We start from the raw sequence: 13,806 nt of genomic DNA, 5'->3' as shown, positions 1-13,806 counted from the left end.
GCAAATGATAAAGCATAAGCACTTGGCCTTTGTTTTAAATTTTGTTAGAATTATTTAGCAAAGAACTGTAAAGTGTTAATTAACCATATTTAAATTTTTGTTGATTCAGACTGAGTCATTCTTTCCCACTCTAGTGTATCCTTTTTCTTTATTTGTAGCATATTAAATGTTTTAAGTTCAAACTTGATACCGAACCTCATCACCCACCCCTCAATTGCCAGGGGAAAAAAAGAACATAGGGAAGGCATGGGGGGGGGAAAGCAGGGAGGACAGTAGGCAGGAAAGAAGGGGGTGTTGAGAGTGCCTTTCGATGGCAGCACCAAATTAAAGATGGCATCACTGCAATTAGTGCAGAATGCGGCGGCCCGTGTGGTCACTGGAGCTGGGCGGTTTGACTTGGTCAGTCCGCTTCTCCGGGGACTACATTGGCTGCCCATTCGTTTCCGGGCCCAATTCAAGGTGCTGGTTTTGACCTTTAAAGCCCTATACTGCTCTGGGCCAGGCTATCTTAGAGATCGCCTGCTCCCGTACAATCCGGCTCGTCCTCTCAGGTCATCAGAGAAGGCCTTTTTACAAGTGCCACCGCCCAAGGAGGTTCGTGGGGCGGTGGCAAGAAATAGGGCCTTCTCAGTAGTGGCACCAACGTTATGGAACTCCCTTCCCCTTGACTTGAGAATGGCTCCCTCTCTTGAGTTTTTTCGGCAAGGCCTGAAGACCCTGCTCTTTAAACAAGCCTTCTGATTCCATGGCCTTTTTAACACTTTTATACTTTTTTTAGTTTCTTTTTGACAGGCTGGATTCCTCTATGATTTGCTGTTTTATGCTCTTTTTATTCTGACTTTATTCTGACTACTGTTTTTATGGCCTCTGTTAATGTGTTTTTAGTATGTTTTTATCTGTGTTAAATCATGCTTTTTAAAATTGTTTTTACATGCTGTAAGCCGCCCTGGGTCCCTTTCAGGGAGAAGGGCGGGATACAAATAAAGTTGTTTTATTATTATTATTAGTATTAAAGAGACATAAATGTTCAGCAAGAATCAGATAGGTCAAGAAAAGAAGAGCAAGTCTCATTCTATCTTTCACTTGGGCTTTTCTGTGGTTGGCACTTTTTTCTTTTATAGACAAGACCACCAGTATAGTTTTATTACACAAACACACACTCTTGTCTGGCAGTGAGTATTGCAATTAGTTCTATAGTATCCTGGCAGAACACTGAATAGGTAACCTTAAGTCACATCCAAAGGGTTTGGTGTTTCCCTATATCAGACATCACTGCCACCTTCTGGAATACAAAAGAACTTGCCTGCTGTATAGAATTTCCCAAACACATAAAATTTGTAGGTAGCTATGGGGGGGGGGGAGGATTAATTAAAATTAAATAACATTAATGTGTTGTGGTACTTGGGATTTCTTTTCCATTGAGCTTATTTCTGACAGCCTGCTGTGAGATAATTGCTCTGTTGGCTGTTGAATCACATCCTCGGCTTCTAAACCACACATAACCCTCTGAGATGTGACTGCCTGGCTTTACACAGCTTCATCATACAGAACATCCACGAAGCTAATACTGCAGCCAGTTCAGTAACAGGTTCCCTGTAGGAAGGACAAGGAACATAACTGGGACCCACAGAGCAGGCTCCCCAAAAATCTTGCTCCATATCCTGTGGATTTTGATTGATTTGTCCTGTTCCCCCCCCCCTTTGGTTCTTTTGATTGCGAGCAGCTGCGGGAACCTATGGCTGGTTTTCACTAAAGCACAAATTGCTTTTCTTGGCTGCAGATGTTGAAGGTGGAACATGAGCTGATGCCAAAGATAGTCGCCACCTTGGACGAGGATTCTAAAATGACACGCTTAATATCTTGTCAAATAATTGGCACTTTTCTAACCAGCTGTGGAAAACAGATTCATTACAGCGAACTTAGCAACATTTATCCAGGTACTGATAGTCTTCTTGACTTCTGAAACATGAGAATGTACTGCTTTAATGTATACAAATATATCTTTGCCTTGGGGCGATGTTTCTTTCTAGCCAGTTGAACTGTAAAGTGGGCGGCAACTGGGTACAAGGGAGGTAAGAGTAGAGGGTAGACCTTGACTCTGTATGCCATTGTCAGGCCCCATGGATCTCTCTATGTCTGTCCAGCTGTGTCTAAACCCTCAATGCCACAGGCTGGCTATCCATTTCTGTCTGTTTGATTCAAAATGCAGTTCCTTTGCATGCCTACTCAGAAAAAAAGTGCCACTGAATTCAGTGGGCCTTCCTCCCAAGTAAGTCTGTAAACGATTGAAGTCGTAATGTATTCTGGTGTTGCTGTTTATCAGAGAAATGATATGTTAAACATGTATAATTGTGATATGTGGGGAGCATAGACTGGTGTAGAGAGGAGCAAAATAGCGACTCAATCCTAACAATAGTCCCGTGCTACGATCCAGCAAGGCCAGTGCAGCTTTTGCGGCATCCAGTGCTGGAATAGAGGCTGCTGGCAGTCTCCTGGGAGAACGAGACATTTGTCTCCCTACTTGGGTAAAGCCCTAGCAGTCTTTATAGGGCTATTCAGAGCCATGCCAGCTATATCGCTGGCGCAAATCTGGGCCACCCTGTGTTGGACTTTCAGGAGGAGGAGAAGATGTGGTGGTAGCCGCTGTGGCCACTGTCCCACCCCCTCCTGGGCCTGAACCGCTCCCTCCTCACGGTTCAGCCCTCCCCTCACCGCCCTGTGGACAGCTTATGTGCTCCGACAGGTTCAGGCCTCCAGCTGGCTGCAGCAGGCCAGCTCAAGCCTTGCTGCCAGCACTGTGGTTTTCCACGCTGCCACTGTCGACTCTGGAGGCCTCCACACTACCACAGTGTGCCTTATGGCATGTTTGTGACAGTGCACATGCCCATTCTGCCAGCCCTGGCTGGCATAGGATTGGGCCGTAGGAAGCACAGCAGTGCCTTCCCTTCTTCTGTTCTAGTCAGTGGAAGAAAATGGCAGAACAGAGCAATATAATTCAGTGAAAGAAAGTTATTTACCATAATTGTTTCATTATTCTCTTTTGCTGCCTAGCTGAAAAAATACATTTTCATATTGCTTTAATTGTGGTGTTTTATAGCATAAAATGTTCTGATTGCTTTTGTAAACTGGTACAAGAACCTATGAGCCAGCGGGCTGAGTATAAATTCAAAAACAAAAAACCTGTGTGCTTCTTTGCCTCATAGTTTTCCTGTGTTCATGAATTTCCTGTGTTCAGACACTTTCCACACAGTTCCTTTCCATACTCTTGTTCCTTTTCAGAACTCTTAAAGCGCTTGGATGACGCATCACATGATGTCCGACTAGCAGCTTCAAGCGCCTTAATCAGCTGGTTCAAATGTGTTGATGATGATGATAAAAAAGCCCTCCTGAAAGCCAATATTGAGGTTCTCTATCAGGAACTGTTAATTCATCTTGATGACCCTGACCAGAACATCCAGTCTGCTGTCTTAGGTAAGCCATGGAATAAGTTGCTGCTTTAAGGCTACAGTCCTATGCACACCCCCAAGCAAGTGTGTAGGTCAAGTCCCATTGAACTCAATGGGGCTGGTTTCAGCGTTGACCTACACAGGATTGCACTGTAAGACTGTTTCTTTTAAAGAGGTAGGTTAGGTGCTGTTCTCTGGGGACAGAGATCCTGCCCACCTGATTACAAGCCAATAGACACCACATGAAAGGGAAAAGGAGATTGGGGGGGAACAGGAAAGCAAGCAAATTCAGGTGTTAACGTTCCTTCGTGAAGTCATAAGTAGCAAAAGCCAAAGGACAAACTGTGCTCCTCATTGTACAAACTTAACTTTTGCAGATGTTTTGAAAGAAGGAGGAGTTCTCTACCCAGACTGCTTGGCAAGAGAGATTGAGGCTGTTGTGCACAAGCATCGGACTCCGATCTACTGTGATCAGTTGCTGCTGCACATTGAGTCAACCGGCTGGAGATACACTGGAGCATAAACTGCCCATAGCCCTTGAAGGCAGTGCACAAGAGCTCTGTCTTATATTAGGGGTGGAGCATTCTCCTTTGTGCTATAGGGTGCCGACACCAGTACATGGAGGGGTTTTAAGCTGGTGCAGGTCAACGTTCACATGCCTTGATGTAAAATAGGCAAAGACTAATGTGTGAATAAAAATGCTTTTAGTTAATTTGTTCTATAATATTTATTGCTGCAGACCCTACTTGTAACAGTCATGCAGTAAATCTCAGATCCTAGACTTGCAAGGGTAATTGTAAGAAGTTGCTGTGCAGCTTTAAATGGCTTAAAGGTATACCAAGCAGTAGAATTCACATCTTTCTTGCTGATGAAATGGTTCTTGGAAAGTAATGCTGTTTGTACTTCTCAGGCACAAAGCATTTGGACCTGTCAACTTGAAGATGAAACCGCCTTCATTGCAAAGGGAAAAGGAAATCCTTTTGCACTGAAATTGATACTGTGAATGGGCTTCAGTGTCCCTGATGGTTTGCAGACCACTTGGCAATAAGAAAAATAAGTTGTCACTCTCCTTGCATTGAAATTGATTTACCATCTCTTGAGTAATAACATCCTACAATCCTGAGCATGGAATCATCACATAGCTTTGAATTGTGATTGATTCAGTGTAGGCTTGATCTGTATGAAGTTATTTGGGAAGTCTGCATTCAAGGATTGGGTTCAATAAGAAATAAGTGATGAAGAACAGTTCATTTGATAGTACTTCTCTCAGTATTTATTAATTAAATTTGCTCAGCTTTCTTTTTTGAGCTCCCAACTTACAGTGCCTTATAATATGAAGGTGTGGCATTTAGGGAATGACGTTCAGCTTTGATGAAATTTTTAATGTTTTGTTACATGGTTTCTCAATATAATAATTTTTAAAATAAAGTTTTATCATAAAGTATCTGTGTGTGTTTGACAGAGAGGGCAGCTTACAGTTTTATAGATTAAACTTCTGCCTTTGCCAATAACGGATTTCAGACCACATAGTAGGAAGCTGAGAACAGTTTCAATGACGGTGGAAATATTGCAGGAATTCTGCTATTTATAAGTGCAAGATTAGTTATAAAAAGAATTCAAAGCATAGATTCTCCAAGTTAAGGGCATGGTGCATGTGCTAAACAGAGCCCCTTCACCCAAGTGGGAAGCCTCTGGTTGTATGTAATACAGAGCTAGCTCAGGCAGTCAGTGATGCTTCATCAACATCGCCTTTGAAGCTTGGATGTCCACAAGAAAAGCTTAATGTAAGGTGTAGGTTAACAACACTAGTTTGGCTGATACGTGGCCCTGTTGGAGCAGTGGGCCTGGAGGAACACTTTGCTCTCCTCTAGGCTTTGCTCGCATCTAGTCTTGAAGTCAAAGTAAGGACTCAGAACTGAACTAACTTTTGTGCTGCTGGAGCCAGCAGTAGGAAAGATAGTGTCTTGTTCCCCTACACTGGCTCAGCGCAATCTTGGGATTGCACTCTAAGTGTAAATCTAGCTAAGGAAAAAGTCTTAAGTAGCCTAGAGCTTGCTGCCCACTCCTTTTGCCAGCTGCGAAAGTGGGCTGGCTGTAATGACCTGCTTCTGTAGGTGCTGCAGGAAGGTGGTGGCTCCTGGGAAGAGCCAGCACAGGAGGACTGAAGTTGGGTCCTAACCTTAGCACCCAAACCTAGTGCAGCCCCAACCTCAGCAGAAGAGCTGCCTGACAACATGTGCAGAGTGCTTGAACAGCTGCAGAGTGCTTGTGCAGTGCTTGAGCATGCGCGGAGTGCTTCTTGCATGTGCAGTGCTCCCTGGGGCATTTGGTGGGCGGCTGTGAGATACAGGAAGCTGGACTAGATGGGCCTATGGCCTGATCCAGTGGGGCTGTTCTTATGAGCATGTGCAGAGTGCTTGAACGGCTGCAGACTACTTGAGCATGTGCAGAGTGCTTTCCCCCCTCGGAGGGGGGCTTCAGCTGAGTGGGTGGGGAAGGAAGGCCTGCCTTGAAATCCCTGGCGGTAGCTGCTGCCAGGCAGCACCCAAACCATGACTCAGCAGGCAGAGCACACCCAGCAGGAGGGGCGTGGCTTACAGCGAGGGGAGTGGCTTTCGGGCCAGCGAGGCCACGCCCCCTTCGCTAACGGCCTTCCTCTCGAAATCGAACCTCCGCGGCCAGCTGGAGAAGTCGCGGGGGTCGGGGGGGGAGGAGGAGCGGAGTCCGTTCCTATTGGCCAGCGCGAGACCCCCGAGGGAGGCGAGAGCCAATCAGTGGCCCGAGAAAGACTCGGGGGCGGAGCTTGGGGCAGAGCGGGAAGGCGCCGCGGTCCTCAGAAACACAGCACGTCCCTGCTGCGAGAGGGGAGGGGTCCCCGTAGGGCGCGCCTGCGCGTGACAGCAGGTAACGGGGCGGGGGGCTCGCACTCCTGGCAGCGCGCGGGGAGGGTGGCTGGGGGCCTCGGGGGGCAGCCTTCCGCCTCAGCAGCGGGAGGGGCAGACCCTGTTCCCGCAGGTGCTGTGAGGGGGCCTCCCACCCCCCAGGGGAGGGAGCGCCAAGAGAAGCCCCTTAGGTGGTGAGGGGGTCCTGGCATCCCCTCACCCACTAGGGGAGGAGTGACCAAGAGTGGCCCCTCCCAGTGCTGAGAGGGGGCCTCCCATTCCTCCACACACTCACCCACTAGGGGAGGGGGCAACCCCCAGGTGTTGTGAGGGGGAGTTCTCTTATTTCCCCCCCCCACTAACCCAAGTGAAGCCCCCCTAGCTGCTGTGAGGGAGGATCCTGGCATAACCGGCACACACTCACCCTCTGGGGGGGCCTTTGTATATATATAGTGTTTGTATATATACCTATGTATGTATTAAGTAAGCCTTACTTATATATACAAATGGATTTGGGTGTGTATATTTAAATATACTGATGTATTTGTTTATGGATTATCTTTTTGTTAGCTACACACGTGTGCCTGTGTATACAGAATAATTACCCATATATACAAATGGATCGGTTTTTGTGTGTGTGCCTACATATAAATACATAGATACTGCACGTGTTTGCATCCAATGAATTTGTGAATTATTGTTTTGTGTTTTTGTAGTTTTTTGTTTGTTGTGATATTTTTGACAATATTTTTGCGCCTCATTCTTTTAAATCAGTGTTTCTCAACGTATGTCCTCCGTTGTACCACTTTATGTTGTTGACCTTGGAAGTACCACTGGAAGTAACTGGCAATGACATCATCACCAGTTACTTCTGGGTTGGGAGGCCAGATGCAATGTGACAAGCACCAGTGAGAAGCGAGGCTCAGAATGGACAGGAGGATCTTTTTGAGCACAGAAAAGAATGCTTTGGAGCCTCCTACTGCTGTTTGTTGTGTCATGTTCCTGGTCTTGGTGCTGGGTAGCAGGTGTACAAGGGTCCCACAAGTATCACTAGACACCACCTCAAATACCCTTACCACTGGTTGACAAACACACGTTTAAATTGACATAAGGTGCCTTGCATCTTTTTGGGTGTTGGAGCAGAAGTTTGGGGTAGATATGACCAGAGAAATGGTTGGGGGAAGGATTTTCTTCCTCCCTCTTAATAGGGGGAATGTCCTTCCCCTTACGTGAGGGAGGATCTTGGCATTTCTCTCTCACACACACAGGATTGTGACCAAAATAATTCCTCTTCCTGGTTTGTGGAGGTGGGAGTCTCTTCCTTTTAATAGAGGAATTCCCTCCCCTTCATTTAGACCAGCTCCTCCCCCAATAAAGTAAGAGTATTGGCATTCTTCTGCTGTCAGGGGGAGGGGATGGTGGCCAAGAGAATCCCCGTCCCCAGTTTCCTAGGGTGTGCTCTGTCTCCTTGTGCTCTTTCCTAGGCATTCATCTTCTGTACATGCACCAGGTCACTTCTTGCAAAGATTAGTTACAATTTGATGTGCTCTAATTGTCTTGTTCTCAAAGTGTTGGTTTGTTCTTTCCCCTCACTCCCAACCATATGGATTGGTTTTGTCTTCTTTTTTTTTTATGTGCACAGATCAAAGTGGTCATGTATTTGACATCATTTATGTACTGTCTTTCAACATATAGTTGTGTCTCCCCCAAACAACCTGCTACAAATTTAAACTGAGAATTCTGAGTCTACTAGTATAAATCAAAGTTACAAGTATAGAAAGAGAAAGTTCTTGATCAGTCTCAAGAAATTAAGACCTAAATCTTGAAAACAGCAGATGAGGTGGTAAGCCTGTGCATGAATGAAAATGAAGGACCAAAGGCATGACTTTGTCAGCCTGGCATGAGAGTCCATATTTTTCATCAGATCTCTAAGGTGAATGTTCTTGTCTGTGCATACAGTTAAACCTTTCAGGGCAAACAGAGATGAACCTGAGGGTGGCCTGATACTTGCAGCTGAGATTTTTTATCCTTAATCATTGTGTAGGATAAGAAATTCCGGCAGGTGCAGTATGCTGTGATACAGAGCTGCAGGAGTGAGAGAAGCTCCTTATGCTGAAATTTACTCTTCAACATAGATGTGAAATTACAGGTGTCTTACTGGATTTGGCTTTGTCAGGCATGCCAGTTTTTCTTCCCACAGTACTTCTGTGTAAGAAAATGCATGAAAGCTTTCACTGATGTGATGGCCTGTAGTGATAGTTGTAACATATATAAATGTGCCACATATATATGGATGAGCCATGCTTGGCTGAATGTTCAGTGTAGCAGAAGCTTGTCTGATTCTTGGACATGTCAATCTGTCCACAGTTTTCCTACACAGAAGTCCTTCTTGTGCATGAAAATCATGATGTCTGAATTCTGTCTTGAACAGCATTTTGGTGGGTGGGGCTATTTTTAGTTGATTGTTGAATAATATGCTTATGTACTCTGTTGGTTAAGATAGGATGTAAGCTTGCATAAATTAATATTCAGTTCAAGGTAATGACCCGTGAAGCCCTGCACTGTCTTTAAGCACACCATCTGTGTACCAGGTGAGGCCCACAAAAAAAGCATTTTCAGGTTCTTGTCAACGTTGAAATTTTCTTTGCCTTGAGATCTGGCAAAGCCCAAACCCATGTGTATTCTGAAAGTGGCTCAAGGCACTTTAATTCAAACTGGTTTTGAGTTCTCAGCAGTGTGGTAGAAAAGCTAATGCTGTATTCTGTTACCTGTCTTCAGTTTTTGTGATGAAACTGGTTACATCTAATAAACAAATATGAATGTTGTCTGAGATAGTGGAAGCTCCCCCCCTTCTGTTAGGGAGCATCCTCATTTCACTAATTCCTGAAAGAATTGGATCCCAGTGATTGGGGTTTGAGAAATAACAATGTGGTTCAACCAAAGAATGGAAGAGGGGCTTGTCTCTGTCAGAGATGTATTTTTGACAATGGTCTTGTCTAGTGAAGACAGTTGGAAAGCACCGCATTTATGCATAACTATGTTATGCAGATCTTTCCTATGAAGTATAGCAAAGCATCAGAAAACCTGAGTGCATAATATACAGACACCCCCCCTCACAAGAGATTGTGACACAGTTAGCCCACCAAGGATAATCCAGGCTCACGGGGGTTTAATGAAGTTCTGATTTGAACAGCAGCAGCTGGTACCTCCTGTCTGCCTGGCAGATGAATGCCCTACCCACAAAAGAGCAACAAACGGTGGCTCTGCTGTCCGTGGCGTCTTCATTTAGAGTGGTCTCTGGGCAGCCGACAGCTGGCAAACAAAGCTGTCGGCTGCACCCGGGCTGAGAGATTGTGAAATGAAAGATGCCCTTCTGGAAACTTTGTGCAACTGTTTTGGGTTGGCATCATGCTGGACCCTGGTGATGTACTTTTTGCCAGTAACAGAGAATTTGACAACAGGTTGTATAAATGCCAGGAGCCATATGGTGATGACTCTATTTACTCCTAGGTTTTTTTTTTTCCCCTGAGTTGCTGCTGGAATTATAATGCTCTTGGTAGACGACTGATTAAATCTGTACAAAGTCTTGGGTCTGGCACACTTTTGAACCATGCACCAGTAGCATTGGTCGCCTTCAAATTTTTGAAAGACGTGTCTTCTCCCTTGTCTTTCCTTGTGGCATTGGTCTGCTTACATGCTTCTGAAGTGTTTGAGTGAGCCATGTTGCAGCCCAGGCCAAAGAGGTAATGCTGTTGGCAGCACATTGTGTAACATTGACATTAAGAAATGGAAAATAAATGGTACACGAAAGGTTTTGAGGTGATTTCAGAAACAAGCAGAATGTACCCAGACAGAGTTTGAATATGTAGTTATAGCAGAACTATAGACCACAGACCCACATCCCCAATACATTGGGATACTGCAGTCCCAGACCACAGCCAACACTACACAGTGCTGCCTTGCCTTGCAAAAGACAACAGAATTACTCTTGGAAAAATACATTCCCAACATAGTTTTTGCAAGGGCAAATAGTTTTTTAAAAAGCACATTGTTGTACAGTCTTCTCACTTAATAATGAAGACTACCTTCCTGCCTTGCTCTTTGGTCTCTGGCGGCTCTAAATATTGCTTTCCCCATGACTATTGATCTCCCTGTAAGATGGTGCATCTACAGGGTTCTTTCTGATGGGGATTTTCTAGGGCAATGGTTATCAAATTTTTAGCTCCAGGACCCACTTTTTAGAATGAGAATCTGTCGGGCCCCACTGAAAGGTGATATCCTGACCAAAAGTGACTTCATCAAACAGGAAAATTTAACAATCCTAGACTGCAATCCTACCCACAGTTACCCAGGAAGAAGTCCCATTTACTATCATTGTTAGAACCATGTACACAATAGCCTGTTAAAAATATAGGTCTGTAACATATCATCAAATGCAATTGCATACCATAGTAGCATCTACTATAGTAAAAATAAAATATTGAAATGATTGGGGTCCCACCTGAAATTGGCTCATGACTCACCTAGTGGGTCCCGACCAACAGTTTGAGAAACACTGTTCTAGGGCATCTGTCAGTTCACACAGGCTGATGCAGACCCCGCCTGAAAAATGTATTTCCTTAGACACCTTCCAGAATTCTGTGCAGTGAACATGTATCATGTGGCAGATATGCAGGTGTTCTTCTGCAGATTGGTTGATATGCAGTGGATTCCTCCGTGGAAGAACACTTTGAAAACCAAAGCAGTCCAGAGGTATGAGGCAGGTGTCATGCTGGGTGCATTGTACTTTGTCAGGGGGCAGCCACACCTCTCTCCGGCTTCTTAGTGAGTGCAACAGCATGTCAGTGCAATAGGGTAGATCTTGTGCCCCGTTTATATATTGATCCATGAAGGGGAGATCTGTCTTCTCTAGGCCTTTTGTCTCCCCAGATTCCATCCCACTTGGAGTTTAAAGCAAGCTGTGAGGGTGTCATGTGTCCCTATGTCCAAGTTGAGGGTATGAGGTGCTGGCAATGGAGTGGCAACAGGATGCAGGGATCTTGTTGTCTTGTGTGCTCCTGAGGCATCTGGTGGGCCATGTGAGATACAGGAAGCTGGACATTTGGCCTGATCCAGCAAGGCTGCTTTTATATTAACTATGAGTTAAGTTGCCTCTCTCAGTTTTCTGTTGGGGGAGACTTTTTCCTTCTCTGCCTCAGAGGCTGTATAGTCTGGTTTTCAGAGCCTTGTGTTGAATTAAAGAGGACAGCAACAGGAGTAAGCAAAGAACAAAACCATTTGGGTGGTTGGGCAGCAGGTGACTGCCTGAGAGCCACAAAGGGGAAGCTGCAGGCTCCAGCACTGGAAAACTGACCAATGCCAGCAAGGAAATAGAAACAGTCTGGTCCAGACCCAGGGCCTGGTGAGGAGGATGAACTGGGCTTGCCAATTTTCAGGAGTTCCAGGATTGTGGGGAGATGGAACAGATCAATACTTTGCCCAAGCCCTATCTTGCTGAAATAGGTAAAGCTTTAAATATTAACCCATCTGTGCCTGGCCTATAGGCGTACATATTTGGTCCCTGTTGCATATATGCAGTGTTGGGTAGAAATAGCTTAAGTTGTCCAGAAGTATCAGAAGAATGGCCCTGATTCACTTTTGCATATGTTGAAATGAATTGTGCAGATCATTTGCATGGATATGATTTCTTTACATGAGCATTGTTTATTGTTTGGGTTCCTCCACATTCCCCTCTCTTGTTAAAAGCATAACCCTGCCTTTGTGGCAGAGGGGTCAGTAGAGCTCCAGTTCCCAGGTCTGAGAAGTGGGGGGCCAGTTTGCATTCTGAAAAGCAGAGAGGAGTCTGATCCATTTTTCTTGTACTAAACGAAAGCATGTTGTGAAAGGTGAGACTTGCATGTTGCCTAATAGCAGAACCAAAGCATGCATTTTGAGGTGAGGGAGAATCCTGCCATAGGCAGAGCTCGTCCTTGCTAAAGAGCTAATTAAGAGGTGAGAGTTAAAAGTGCCATGGAAACCCACCACTATAAATAAAATGCTGGGAAAAGGTTTCCAGCATTCTATCCTCGAAGGAAGCCAAGGGGTTAAATCTGGTGGGCTGGCTGAAGCCGCTTTGTCCAATGGATTCAAACGCTGCCTTTGACTGACAGTGGGAGCTTTAAGAGGCTGGCTTAGTTTGATCCTTCAGGCTTTGTTGAGGTTGGGAAGCCATTTTGGGATTCTGCAGTGTGGAATAGGAATAATGTGCTGTCAAGTCTCAAACTTCTCCTGAATTATTGGGCTGGAGATTGCCTGGCCTTGAGGCTTGATGCTGAGCTGAAGGAGTCTCCCTCCCTTCCTTCCATGCCGGGTGGATGATGCTGAATTTGGCAAAGGCTCCAGTCTGAAGGTGCACCTCTTGCTGCTGTCTTCCCAGCAACTGTGTGTGTGTAAGAGATCTGAAGCTTCACCTGGACAACTCCGGTTTGTGGTTTAGCTGCGCTCGGGGAAAGAGTTAACTTGCTGCTTGTCTGTTGCACCCTTAGAGAGCCTTGGGTGGAGATTTTGCCTTTTTAGTAAATGGGGAGGGAGCCTGGTTTGGTTTGATTTGATGCACCGAACAAGTTCAGGTGAATTTTTAGATCCCTGCATCTTGCTGGGCTCCCAGCCTGCAAAGTGAAACTAGTCATTTTTAAACAGAAGCTTGCATCAGCTCTGCAGGGTTCATATAAACTCTGCATCCTTTTACCTGCATTGTAATAGCTAATTTTCTGTCTTTTTGAAATTCAAATTAAACTTAAAAACATTGAAATGTTGTGATTTTTTTTTTTTAATGACAGCCCTAGTCTTCTAAGTGGCCTTTAGTTAAAGCTTGCCCTAGCCGGTGTGCCTCTCCGTCCAAGAAAATGTGATGCCTTTTGCAGTAAATGTTGTATTTTATCTTGTTGCTTGCTTGAAGCTCTTTGCTGTTCAGCCTGTTTAAACTGTGTAAATTTGGCTGTGGGAGTGAAAGACACTGCAAGTGTTAGATGTTCCCTGTCTAAGAAGACAAGCTGCATGCTTTTTGGAGTGAGCTGTAAGGGATTTAAGAAAAAAAATTGGTAGTAAGCTGAAGGAGCAGCAGTAAAGCCTTTTTGAGTTTTAAGTTGTGAACTGTTACTACCTGGGACAACCACATTTTAACGTGTTGCTGTGAAGGATGGAGAGTTCACAGTTCAGTTTGTTTGGAGGAGTGATTTGGAATGAACATATTTTGAATATTACAGCTTAAAAGTACCCAGACAGCTTTGAAAGTGCTTTGGAATATCAAGTCCTTCCATTTTAAACCACTGCTCAAGGCCCCCCCCCCCCCCAAATGACTGATCTGTAATATTGTCCCTTTAAATTCTGGACACAAGGCCTTTTTTTTTTTTTTTTACCTTCCATATCATTACAACTCAACTAGCATATCACTGTATGATGTGTTGTGGTGGTATCACACACAGATGTAATGCCAGCTT

General features: G+C 45.0%; 2 protein-coding genes across 9 annotated transcripts in view; both read left to right on the top strand.

The window, feature by feature from the left end:
* DNAAF5 (dynein axonemal assembly factor 5) overlaps positions 1-4,840 on the top strand; it is a 29,271-nt gene extending 24,431 nt beyond the window's left edge. The window contains exons 11-13 of the mRNA XM_066640643.1: positions 1,781-1,937; positions 3,280-3,471; positions 3,824-4,840. Of these exons, the coding sequence (XP_066496740.1) occupies positions 1,781-1,937; positions 3,280-3,471; positions 3,824-3,969 (495 nt within the window). The 3' untranslated portion in view covers positions 3,970-4,840. The remainder of the gene's footprint in view (positions 1-1,780; positions 1,938-3,279; positions 3,472-3,823) is intronic.
* Positions 4,841-6,266: 1,426 nt separating this feature from the next.
* SUN1 (Sad1 and UNC84 domain containing 1) overlaps positions 6,267-13,806 on the top strand; it is a 44,131-nt gene continuing 36,591 nt past the window's right edge. For 5 of the 8 annotated variants that reach the window (XM_066609454.1, XM_066609450.1, XM_066609453.1 and 2 more), the window contains exon 1: positions 12,708-12,790. The gene's annotated coding sequence lies outside the window, so the exon portion shown is untranslated. Of the gene's footprint in view, positions 6,351-12,548; positions 12,791-13,806 lie in introns of those variants that run through there. The other 3 variants (XM_066609457.1, XM_066609446.1, XM_066609455.1) reach the window with 2 other exon arrangements.

This window comes from Tiliqua scincoides, chromosome 13, assembly GCF_035046505.1.
Source record: "Tiliqua scincoides isolate rTilSci1 chromosome 13, rTilSci1.hap2, whole genome shotgun sequence".
In the NCBI taxonomy this organism is placed as follows: domain Eukaryota; kingdom Metazoa; phylum Chordata; class Lepidosauria; order Squamata; family Scincidae; genus Tiliqua; species Tiliqua scincoides.
The sequence above is the reverse complement of the archived record's forward strand: the minus strand, read 5'-3'. Positions and strand labels throughout refer to the sequence as shown.